Source organism: Saccopteryx leptura, chromosome 9, assembly GCF_036850995.1.
Source record: "Saccopteryx leptura isolate mSacLep1 chromosome 9, mSacLep1_pri_phased_curated, whole genome shotgun sequence".
NCBI classification, from domain to species: Eukaryota; Metazoa; Chordata; class Mammalia; order Chiroptera; family Emballonuridae; genus Saccopteryx; species Saccopteryx leptura.
The window spans coordinates 86,234,703-86,246,738 of record NC_089511.1 but is presented as its reverse complement, the minus strand read 5'-3'; the positions used below and the strand labels follow the sequence as shown (position 1 = coordinate 86,246,738).

At 41.5% G+C, this 12,036-nt stretch overlaps 2 protein-coding genes and 1 pseudogene across 7 annotated transcripts in view; all 3 read right to left on the bottom strand.

Moving 5' to 3' along the window:
* CCSER2 (coiled-coil serine rich protein 2) overlaps positions 1-12,036 on the bottom strand; it is a 164,357-nt gene that overhangs the window by 94,836 nt on the left and 57,485 nt on the right. For all 6 annotated transcript variants that reach the window (XM_066349889.1, XM_066349890.1, XM_066349894.1 and 3 more), the window contains one exon: positions 5,958-6,048. In XM_066349889.1, the coding sequence (XP_066205986.1) occupies positions 5,958-6,048 (91 nt within the window). The remainder of the gene's footprint in view (positions 1-5,957; positions 6,049-12,036) is intronic.
* LOC136380639 (DBIRD complex subunit ZNF326-like) lies at positions 100-2,460 on the bottom strand. Its single transcript, XM_066348640.1, is given in 3 exon segments — positions 100-1,072; positions 1,075-2,366; positions 2,368-2,460. Coding segments are annotated over 3 exon segments (2,139 nt in total). The 5' UTR covers positions 2,388-2,460; the 3' UTR covers positions 100-245.
* On the bottom strand, positions 2,936-3,842 carry LOC136381114 (latexin pseudogene; annotated as a pseudogene).

Genomic DNA, 12,036 nt, shown 5'->3' with positions numbered 1-12,036 from the left:
AATAAAAATTAAGCTTAAAAATTATACAATTTAATGAATCAAGTTTGGTAGCTATAAAAACTAAACTAATACCTTCATTTTATTATACAAATGCCAAAATTTTAGAAATTATATAAAACAAATTTTAATGTGTGGAATGCATGCAACATGGGTGTTAACTCTCATATTTTAAACTATTAAAATTCTTACCCTTTTCCACATTAGGACAGAAATTTAAAGCTTGTTTTAAATCTAATACCTTATATTTAATTTTCTCCAGGTTGGTCAACAGGGCTGACTTGCTCTTCCTTTGCTTTTTCTTTCATTCCTTCTTTCACTTCCTCTCCGTCCCCTACTTCCTCTACCTCCGCCACTGCCTCTGCTTCTTCACCTCCTCCTCCTGCCTCCGCTGCCCCTGCTTCCTCCACTTCCTCCGCTTCCTCTTCCTCCGCTTCCTCTGCTGCCCCTGCTTCCTCCACTTCCTCCGCTTCCTCTTCCTCCACTTCCTCCGCTTCCTCTGCTTCCTCTTCCTCTGCTTCCTCCACTTCCTCCGCTTCCTCTGCTGCCCCTGCTTCCTCCACTTCCTCTGCTTCCTCCACTTCCTCTGCTTCCTCTTCCTCCGTTTCCTCCACTTCCTCCGCTGCCCCTGCTTCCTCCACTTCCTCCACTTCCTCCGCTTCCTCTTCCTCCGCTTCCTCTGCTTCCTCCACTTCCTCTGCTTCCTCCACTTCCTCTGCTTCCTCTTCCTCCGTTTCCTCCACTTCTTCCGCTGCCCCTGCTTCCTCTACTTCCTCCACTTCCTCCGCTTCCTCTGCTTCCTCCACTTCCTCCACTTCCTCCGCTGCCCCTGCTTTCTCCGCTGCCCCTGCTTCCTCCACTTTCTCTGCTTCCTCTTCTTCTTCCTCTTCTTCTTCTTCCTCTTCAATAAGTTCATCGATCTTTTCTTCCTCCTCTTCATCTCCTTCTATTTGCTGATCTTGAGAATGACCTTGAATTTTAAAAGGATTGTCACCCTTAATAAAACGTTCGTATCGCACCTTCACAATTGGGTTATTTAAAATGCTTGTAGCAGTCAAGACACTCTCTTTATTTATTCCTTATAAGCCTGCTTCCCTTTGATATGATCAGAAGATTTTAAGTGTTGCTGCACTGAACTATATAAAGCAGGGATGTACACACTACAAGCACTGCAGTGAACAGTCTCTACTTTCATGTGATCATCTGCAGTAACGCCTTCCATAACATCTTTTTCAATTATTTTGACTTCTGTTTGACTATTTGTCTGTTGCTTTCAAAGAGATGTTTTCTTGAAGTTATTCACCATACTTTCATGCAAAAACTCCATAACTACTTTATCAAATTTAGTTTGTTTCTGAATATGATCCAAGGTTTCCTGGTATGAAGAACTTTCCAGATGCAGTTCAATATCTTTTTCCTCAAACGTTCGAAATTTACAAAATGAACACATGAATGGCATTCTGTACCCACCTCCATATTTCTCACTGTTTTTTTCTCTTCTGCATCTTTGCTTCTCTCGTCGCGCCTCAATTCGCCGCTTTTCTTCTTCTTCATTTTTTGGATCACTTTTTGTAGGCGATTTGCTGAGGCTCATTTTTTCCACGGGTTTTGCTAGCATGGGTTTCTTGATAAAGGCTCCACCAGGCTTATTAAATAGTTGCATCATTTTTCTCTTTATTCCTCTTGTAGCAGCAACTGTCACATTGGCAGATTTGTTTTGATAGTCAACAACAATTCCAGGTCTATGAATGCTTCGAAAATCACTCATATGTCCTTGGTCTCAGCCTCTGCCTGTTGATGGTCCTCCAAAAGCATCATAGTTTCTGCTTCCAAACTTATTCATACTTTCAGGATAAGCAGGCGTTCCTCTCCCCCGAGAGCCTACAGGTGCAGGCTTCATATGGGGTGAAGAAAAACTGCTGTAGGAAGAGTAATTCTCTCTTCCTCTGTCCTCCATAAACCCAGGCCTCAGTTTTGAATGGGAGTAGGGTGCTTCCCAGCTAGACCCGCCCTGGTTCCTACCTCGGAAAGAGTCAAGGCTATTCCGGTAGGAGTTCTCAAATCGACCACCATAACTACCTCCGAAGCGGCTTTGTTCGGGTTCATTAAAACCATAGCCAGATCTGTACAGATCTCGCCCACCCAGAGAAGCCCTGGAGTCGTAAGACTCATAAGGTCCAAACCTGCTACCCCCACCACCACCACTGTGATTGTCCATGCCATATGACTGGTTTAGGTAGGAGTCCATGGATCTCTGACCCCCATAGGATCCATGGCCATAGTCACGATCCATCCCTCCATAAGATCCAGGACCATAATCACGATCCATTCCATTAAAACCCTGATAAGTATTCCTGCAAGCAGAGTGCGTAATCGTCCTCGAAGTCCATGGCGGAGGCTCTGGGCCAACGGCCTCGGCGGTGCTGGGCTGAGCTGTGGCCAGCAGCGAGCGTTGGTGAACCGCGTTTCAAATCTTAAATCTTAGCTCATAACTGTCCAAGGAACATTTGACCAACATTGTTTCTTCCTCCTTGCTACCACGTATGCTGAGTTAACAAGTAATGAATTATTTACTACACAAACTCAATTGCCAGATAAATATTCTCATAGTTTCTTCCTATTCATAATGAAGTTATGGCAAGCTAGTGTCCAAACTGAAGATCTCAAATAGGTACCAGTCTTTTCTTTTCTTCTTCTTTATTGAATTAAAGCTTTTCCCACATGATATACGTAGCACTATTACTGTTATTAAGACACTTCTATGTCGTGACACTCTTTATTATGGAAGCTATATACTTCTGTACTGTAATCAAGACAATTATGCAAAGTGACACTTTGGGATCTGTTTGACCCCTTACGCTAGATAGCAGACTAGCATGCACTTCATTAATAAGCATGCCGACAGTTCATCCAACTTTAGGGTCTTTCCTTATTCTAGCTAAGGTGCTTCCCTTGACAGTCGGATACTATGTTTCACTTTATGGTGGATGCCAGAGGACTTGCATTTGCCAAGGAGTTATTTCCTGAGATGCAATGTCATGAAGTAGAATGGCATAGTCTAATGCAATGTTCTCATTTCTTCCCACTTGCTTGAGAGTTTGAAGTGTTGCCCTTTCGCACCATGTGCTTTCAGCAGAATTCTGCCATAGTATGTAACCACAGGCAACCCCAGCTCCCTGTCAGACTGGCCTGCTTCACTGCTGGAGATACTTTTCCAAAACTGTCTGGAATAATTTGTGCTTCTAGTGGTTGCTTCATGGACTTGAGTATTTGATAATATGTGCTACCTTCCTCATCTGGGTTCTCTCCAGTTTCTCTTTCAAATGTGAAGTTGACTCTGGTGCAATATCTTGTCCCACTGGAAGGTAAAGTACTTCAGCCGTGCAATTCAGTCACTTGCTTTTGGATAATTTCTTCCACTGAAAACTTGAGATACTTATGTCCTCTTTCTGAAATATCCTCCATGCTGGCTTAACTGTCTATGCCAGAAAGCCCTTGTGGGGGGGTCCCCTGCTAGTAGCCAATGCAGTTCTCTGTCACTAAGGCCGCTGTGGAAGCTGGGTACTGGGTTGGTGGGATTTCCATGCTTGGTGAGTAGCAGCTGAGAGAGCACGGGTCTGTACTAGTATGCCGTGTGCCGCCTGCAGCCAAGGTGCCGAGAGGTGTCAGCCTTGTTAGCAAATATTCTACCTATACTGGCAGGGTCAGTGGGCTGAACCCAAGGTTCAGAGTGACCTATCCAAATATGTAACCCAAATTTTCCTAATGGCCTCAAAAACCAGAATCTAAAGAAAACTAAAAACAATAGTCAAAAGTATATAAGAAGACTTGTGAAACCTATACCAGTCCTCATAACATTCCTAACCTCCCAATCAAAAAACTCTGAGTGAGGACAGTGTCATTCAGGACCTCAGAGCAGCATATTTTAGATCCATGTTCTGCTTTCTTCAGTATCCATTAGCTCAAAATAGTCAATACTTTCTTGTTTTCTAGGAAAATCTGTAATACATGTGAGATATACCTCAGTAATTCCCTTGACCTTTTCACAAGTCCCCAACAAAGATCTCAAATATTTTAAAGTTCCCTGTGATTCCACTTTAATAAGTAGATAACTTTTTGTTGTGCTCTAAAGATGAGGCAGGCTCTGAGACCCACTCCATCTCTCTACTTCCTATTTTAGCTCAGAAAGGGGTCAAAAGTTTCCAAAGAGAAGTGGTTATAATTCTGTCAAAGTAAAATACATTATTTAGGATGTAATTTATTCCAAGGAAGTAAATCCCTCGCTCTTCACTTCTAACCCTTAAAACTCCACCTTAAATATCCTGGACCACGAAATCTCATTATTTTTTCCCCTAACTTTTCAATATTTTGTTTTTCCTCTGTGTTTTACAACCCTTTTCTTCTTGAGCCTCCAGGCCACTAACTCAGATTTCAGTAACAGCTATTCTTTCTGTCACCTGAACTGTTCTGTGGGGCAAGGTTCTCTCCGAGCCCCAGAAAGCCCGTGCTGCAGCAACTCTCCCAAGGTGCTCTTACTGTGATCTCCTCAGGCAGCTTTCCTCCTGGGAGGTCTGTGGTTTCCCTGTGCTTCTTCCTGGGTGTTAGCTGTCACTTTCTCAGTTGACTGGAACTCAGTTGTGGTGGCTGGAGTGCCCCTAGGGACACTAAAAGGTGCCACACTCTCTACCCCAGTGGCAAAGGAGATACGTTCTCAGCCCGCCACTCCTTCCATTAACAGAATTACACACTTAATGTTCTCTGCTGCCCAGCTTCTCACTGTGAACAGTGTGCACATCCCAGTCCACTGTCACCACTGTCATAGAATTAACAGTGTGCTGGGTCGAGTGAAGGCTTCAGGGGATGACGTATGCATGGTTCTGCTCATCTTGTCTTCCCTCTGCCATCTGACATGAGAGAAGCCTGCTCCAATCAGTCCTGGTCTCAAAAGGAAAAACAAGTAGGCCTGAACTCAGTCCCGTAGCCTAAACTGTCCCAACTAATCCACAGATCCATGAATGAGAAAAGTAACTGTTTATTTTGAAAGCCACTGAGATTCTGAGATTGTTACATAGCATCCTAGCAGCACCAAAAAAAAAAAAAGCCTGATCAACGTGAGCACCACCTGGCTAGTACCTCAATGACGCACTAAAACAAACACCTACCCTCCTGAATATCCCTGCATTTTTCTAGTGTAGTGTAGAAAAAGGACTTCACCGCCCTGGTCCCTGGGAGGCCAGAGAGACCAGGCAAACGCTGACTGACAGGAGTCTGGAGATCTCTGGAGCCATTACTCTTCCTGATGGAATCCCCATTTCAAGCCTGCTCCCAGGGGCTTTCCTAGGTGGGCCTCTAGTTCCTGACCAGTCCTTAAGATAAGAAATCCTACAACTGCTCTGTCCGTGTAGACAAGAGTTCCCTGGACCCTTCTGCATATGGATTATCCAAAGCCCTAGTCCAGCAGTCACTGGGGTCACAGAGGAAGATAGGTCTTGGGAATAGAAAGGATAGAATGATTTATTCAGAAGGTCACAATTTGCCCAGAATTGATCTTTTTAAAATGCTTAACAACTTAGTGATTTTTTACTGATCTTTCACAAGTCAAGTGGTATCTGTTTCTCTAAATGTATTTCTTGTTGGAATCAAAGTAAGGAAAGGAGAGGAAAAATTGGGTATGTATATAGGCAGGAAAAGGCCAAATCCTATCTACCAATTATTTTATGGTATAGGTATACAATACTATTACGGGATCATACAGGATTAGACCTGAGACCTACACAATCAGGTTGTAAACATTTAAATAAATTTGCAATGAACCTACTTAATATCACTTAAGATTAATTTTTGTCTAAAAAGTCTTCCTCTATTGAGATTACAAAGTCTGTAAATAACAAACATCAAACTGGCTTATAGGCAAGTAGCTCTATCATATACTTCCAAAGGTTCAATTCTGTCCCAGTTACCATTTTCAAGAGGTGCATCCTCAGGCAAATCCGCATCAAGCATAAGGTCATCATCCTCAAGGTCACATGACTCAAGGTTATTCAGAATATCCTGTGGACAAAAGCAGTAAAACTGTTATAACCCAGATCAAGGATGTGTGTAATCATTAGTTCTGAAAACATGACGATACAATAACCTGAATTTACTCAGTGTTGGTGCTGTAGAAATAGATCTTAGAAATAAAATCTTAAATAAAAATATAGACTCAACTGGTTTACCTGATTAAGCTATTTTTAACACCCTTTTCCTAGTTTTCCTCCCCACCAATATATTTTTATTTTTATTTTGAAAAACTTACACACTGATATTGCTCTAATCACTTTACAAATATTCATTTATTTAATTTTCAACAAAACCCTATGATTTTGTGACAAGTACAATTCCCATATTACAGGCAATACATTTCATGCACAGAGAGCCTAAGTACCTGGCCAAAACAGGGTGCAAACACGGGAGGCCAATCTCCTGAGTTCATGCATTTAGCAACTTCCCTGATAACATGAGTAATCAAAAGTAAAAAGAATCTCCCAAAATGTATTCATAATTGGAAGGTTTTGTTTTACTATCTTGAGGAACTGAACAATTTATGTGACAATAACAAAATAATCCTTTAATGATATGATTATTCCATTCCTTCCTTGTGCCAGATCTACCCACTACTTACTTCAGCACCACTTCTACCTCCTTGGTTGCCTTAATTCATTCTTCTTTTACAGTAGAATTGGAGTAGTCAAACTGCTATTAGTAGCAATGTTCTCTCCTCAGAAAATCTCATTATCTGAGTAATAAATCTTTTCACACCCTCCTAGTACATGTTCAGCAACTTCAGTCTCGGCATCCAAACAAATCTGGGGGGAGGAGAGTTGACCCCCCCCCATGTGGAAACCAAAGAGACACTTTCATAATTTAACATAGATAAAGACCAATATATGCACAATTCTGGGCATATATATACTGGGATATATCAGGGTAAAGACAATCCTATCTCTATCGAGAGTTTAACTAAACTACTCTGATACTTACTGCTTTGGCATCCATTGGGTGTGGCCAAGCAACCTGCAGTGCCCTTGAACTCAAACTAGCCCCTCCCAGGAGCATATGCCGTGATTACAGCCCTGGAGTCATGAGCAAATGGAAGTTCCTGATATGACCTCCCCAGCAGCCCTTGTGAGCTAGTTGCCCCCACCTCACTGGGCCTTCCCTGTATGCACCACTTAGATAGGACTCCTGTGGAATTTACCAAAACCCCGCTCTTTTTGGTTTGAATTGATCCACCAAGCTTTAATCCAAGAACCCCAAAACACTCCAACCATGAACCCTAATAAAGGCACATGCCCCAGGTCCTGCCAATCTCTGTCTGCACCTGAATGGGCCATCAAGGCGTGCTGTGTATTTCTTCCAGGACTTGTAATAAAGTTTTCTCTTCCAATGTTCCTTGTGGTCTATTGTTGAATTGGGTGGGAGAGTTCACCATCCCACAGTCCAGATCTCTACTGAACAAATGTTAATTAAGTTAACCAAGTCACCACAACCCTTCAGGGCTATTTGTCTCCCTCGGTCCCTTTACAGTCTGGTACCTGCCCTAGTGCCAGAAGAGCACATCAGATGGACACCTAAGTTCGGCAGGTCAGAGACAACGGAAAGAAAAAGCAAATGTGGCCTCTAGAAACTGAAAGAGTGGAAATCTGCATTGACAGCATGGTACAGGCAAGGAAACAAAAATCATAGCCTAGTCTATGTGTGGGCAAAACATTTGTAAAGGGCAGGAAGTAAATACTTTAAACTCTGCAAGCCTACAGACAAAATCGAGTGTGTTATGTAACCACTTAAATTTATATAACCATTTTAAGTATAACCACTTCATCTGTGCCCTGGCAATATAGCTCCGTTGGTTAGAGCATCCTCCCAAAGCACAGAGGCTGATGGTTCAATCCCTGGTAGGGCACGTACAGGAACAGCTCTATGTTCCTGTCTCTCTCTCTTCCTCTCCCTTCCTCTCTTGCTGAAATCAATTAAAAATATAGAAATAACAATAATAAAGTGTAATCATTTGAAATTAAAAAGAAACATAGTTGTGAAAAAATAGGTGGTTGGGCAAATTTGGCATATAGGAAAGTTTGCTGACCTGCTCTGTTCAAATAACTGCCATAGCTCATTAACACTAAGAATTGAATGTAGGCCCCTGCACCACCAAACTCATGTGTCAGATATATGGAGGAAGGTCCTTTGGGGCATAATTAGGTTTAAACAAGATCATGATGGTCAAGATCCCATAATGGGATTAGTGTCCTTATAAGAGAAAGAGACCAAAACACTAACTCTTCTCCCTGTCACATGAGGGCAGAGTGAGAAGGTAGCTGTCCGCAAACCAGGAACATGGCCCTCACCAGGAAATGAATCTGCCAACACCTTTATCTTGTACTTCCAGCCTCCAGAAGTGTGAGAAATAAATGTCTACTGTTTAAGTCACTCAGCCTATGGTATTTTGTTACAGTAGCCCAAGCTGACTAAGTCGATACTCAAACACAGTGTCTAACTAAGGGGAAGACACAAGTAGATCTGCAACATAAACTACTATTTAGTCCATATTAAAGAGTTTGGATTTTATTTCAATAATGGGTATGACTGAGGAGTTTTAATAAGTGATAAACTGAGATTTGTATTAAAGAAATAGTATTCTGACTATACAATGTAGAGAATGGATTTAAGTAGGGAAAAAAAAGTTTTGTGGCTTTATTGCAAAAATCATGTGACATATGACGACAGCCTGAGACACACTGAGGAGTTAGGGTCCATAAAGTCGAAGCTAAATGACAAGTAACAAAGAAGCCATGAATGACTCCTTGGTTCCTGGCTTGAGATACATTACAGTATATGTGTGTATGTATATATATACATATGAGAGAGAGTGAGCACAGATCTAGCAGATGATTCAGGAATACAACATTTTAAACCCTGATAATTTTGACATGCCTGTTGCATCTTTGAGAAGACATGTCCAGCAGATAACTGAATATATAGGGTATGGAGCTGAGCAAAGACATCTGCAATGTGGTAGTCATTGATGAGAGGGACCGCAGTGAGAAGATTGGATTCTATTTGTCTTAGAAGATCCTTCCCCATTCATCTTTATAGAAGGTCTACATTTCTCCAATATCAGATTTTGAGAAGAGTTATAGCAGAGATATAATTAAACCTTTCAGTAAGGTTTAATTATCCCAGCAAAGACAGGAGGAAAAACAATGTTGTAATTTTTATTCACCAGTCTAGAAATTGATTATAGGTCAAAAGGAAGCCATGTAGCATGGAGACTGATTAATGTGAGAAAAACTTTCTGTTCCACTTGTGGGAGGCTTTCCATAAATGGCAGCCAGCACTTAGCAGCCAGCATCCACATAACACCTGTTGGAGCTGGGAGACCATTTAGCACAACCATTAGCGGGGACTATGACTATGGAACCCTGAACCTGCACACTCACTGGGTTCCAGAGGCTCCCACGGCCTCACTGGAATTAAAACTGAGCACATATTAGCAGAACTGCCAAAGAACTGTCCTGGCCTCTGAGAATGCGCTTCCATTCAAATACTGAACTATGAGACAGTGGGCCAGTGGTTTCTTGGAGTTTCTTTATCACTAAAAACTAGAGAAAGCCTGAATGTTTTTGACAAATGAGTGTCATAATCACTAGTTTTAATTACCATGTATGCAATAAAATTAATTTTCTCTTTTGGTATACAGTTTATGGAGTTTAAAATACATACATATTTGTATAAACACCAATAAATTAGGACAGAGAAGATTCTTCACCCAAAAAAACTCCCTTGTACTACTATGAGTTATAGTCACAGCCTCTACCCATCCATAACCCCTGGAAACAATGTTCTGTTGTCCAAAATCATAGTTTTGTCTTCAAGAATGTCATCACATAAATGGAATTATTTTTAAGAATGGCTTTTCTCTCAGCAGAATGTCTTTAAGATTCATTTAAGTCACTGACTAGATTAATAACTCATTACTCTGTAATGCTGAGTAGCAGTATTCCATTGCATGGATATGCTAGTCCTTTACTTCCATGTCCTTTAGTCATTAAAGGGCATTTCAGTTTGTACAGTTTTTACTCACTTAAAATAAAGCTACCGCCCTGGCCGGTTGGCTCAGCGGTAGAGCGTCGGCCTAGCGTGCGGAGGACCCCGGTTCGATTCCCGGCCAGGGCACACAGGAGAAGCGCCCATTTGCTTCTCCACCCCTCCGCCGTGCTTTCCTCTCTGTCTCTCTCTTCCCCTCCCGCAGCCGAGGCTCCATTGGAGCAAAGATGGCCCGGGCGCTGGGGATGGCTCTGTGGCTTCTGCCCCAGGCGCTAGAGTGGCTCTGGTCGCAATATGGCGACGCCCAGGATGGGCAGAGCATCGCCCCCTGGTTGGCAGAGCGTCGCCCCCTGGTGGGCGTGCCGGGTGGATCCCGGTCGGGCGCATGCGGGAGTCTGTCTGACTGTCTCTCCCTGTTTCCAGCTTCAGAAAAAATAAATAAATAAATAAAGCTACCTATGAGCATTCATGCAGAGGCTTCTGTGTAAATAGTAAGCTTTCATTTCTCTAGGGTAAATACCCAGGAGTGAGATTGCTGGCTGATATACTGAATATATATTTAATTTCATAAGAAACTGCTAAACCATTTCCTGGAGTTGCTGTACAGACCTGAGCACAGCAGACCTTGTTCCCAGTTGGGACCCTGGTCTCAGGTTGCAAAGTGCAGTGGAGACCTATTCACAAATTGTGTCTGTCTACTCTAACCCATATTGGGTTTACATTAATAACTGAAACAAAGTGCTTGTCTTTGTTCTGCCTAACTTGGAATTCACACAGGTCAGAAAAAATGTTGGGCAATGCTCAAAAACACTGTAAAGCAAACAAATAATCCAGTCACCCAGAGCCAAAAGATGATAGTTGAGACACTTTGTAAGACTGAAAGAAAAGCTGGGGAGAGAGTTTCTCTGGGAAACTAGGTAATTCAAAAGTGCCATGTACTGTATTTTCCCATGTATAAGACACACCTTAATTTGGGGGCCGGAAATTTGAAAAAAATATATATTACATAAAGTTATTGAACTCAAGTTTTATTTATCATAAAATTCATACAATTCGTCATCACTGACAAAACTGACACTTGTCCTCATCTGTGTCTGATGACAAATCACTGTCTTCAACCATGAGTGCAAAAACAAGCGTGAAAAGCGGGAAATGCAAGTAAAAAAAATCTACAACCACTATACAAAAGGCATCCAGTTTTTAGACCACAATTTTTTTGGAAAATGTGCATCTTATATATGGGAAAATACGGTATACTTGGGAGTTTAGGAAACCACCAAATGTCCAGAACAGGATGCATTCCAAGACCTAAGAGGACCAAAAGCTTTTAACTCAGGCTTATTTCTAGTCTCAGAAGGAGCAAGTGAAGGCTAAGTGTTGATGGGAGAATCCCAACACAGACTCAATATGCAAAGACAGAGCCATTTTCTTTAAATTTTGACTGAGATTTTTTTAATTTTTATTTCTTTGTTCTTTCTCTGTCTTCCTCCTTCCTCCTCTTACTACTACTTAAACTTACTTTCTTTCCCTCTTTCTTTCTTTCTTTCTTTCTTTCTTTCTTTCTTTCTTTCTCCTTTTTTCTTTCTTTCCTCTTTCTTTCTCTCTTTCTTTCTTTCTTTCTTTCTTTCTTTCTTTCTTTCTTTCTTTCTTTCTACTTTGGCTTTTGGCATTTAAGGAGACAAACATCAGTTGATGTTTTCTCTATATGCCAAAGGAACAATACAAAAAGGAAATGAAGTAAACTATTCTATTTACAATAGTACCAAAATAATAAAATACAAATGACCCTAGAACAAAGAAGGCTCAAACTGCATGAGTCTAGTTACACATGGATTTTAAAAATCCATGTGTTTTTACAACTGTGTTTAAGTGGACTCATGTAGTTCAAACCCATGTCATTTAGGGTCAACTGTATTTCTGAATCTGTATGCAAAGGACTGGCTTAAGTTATAT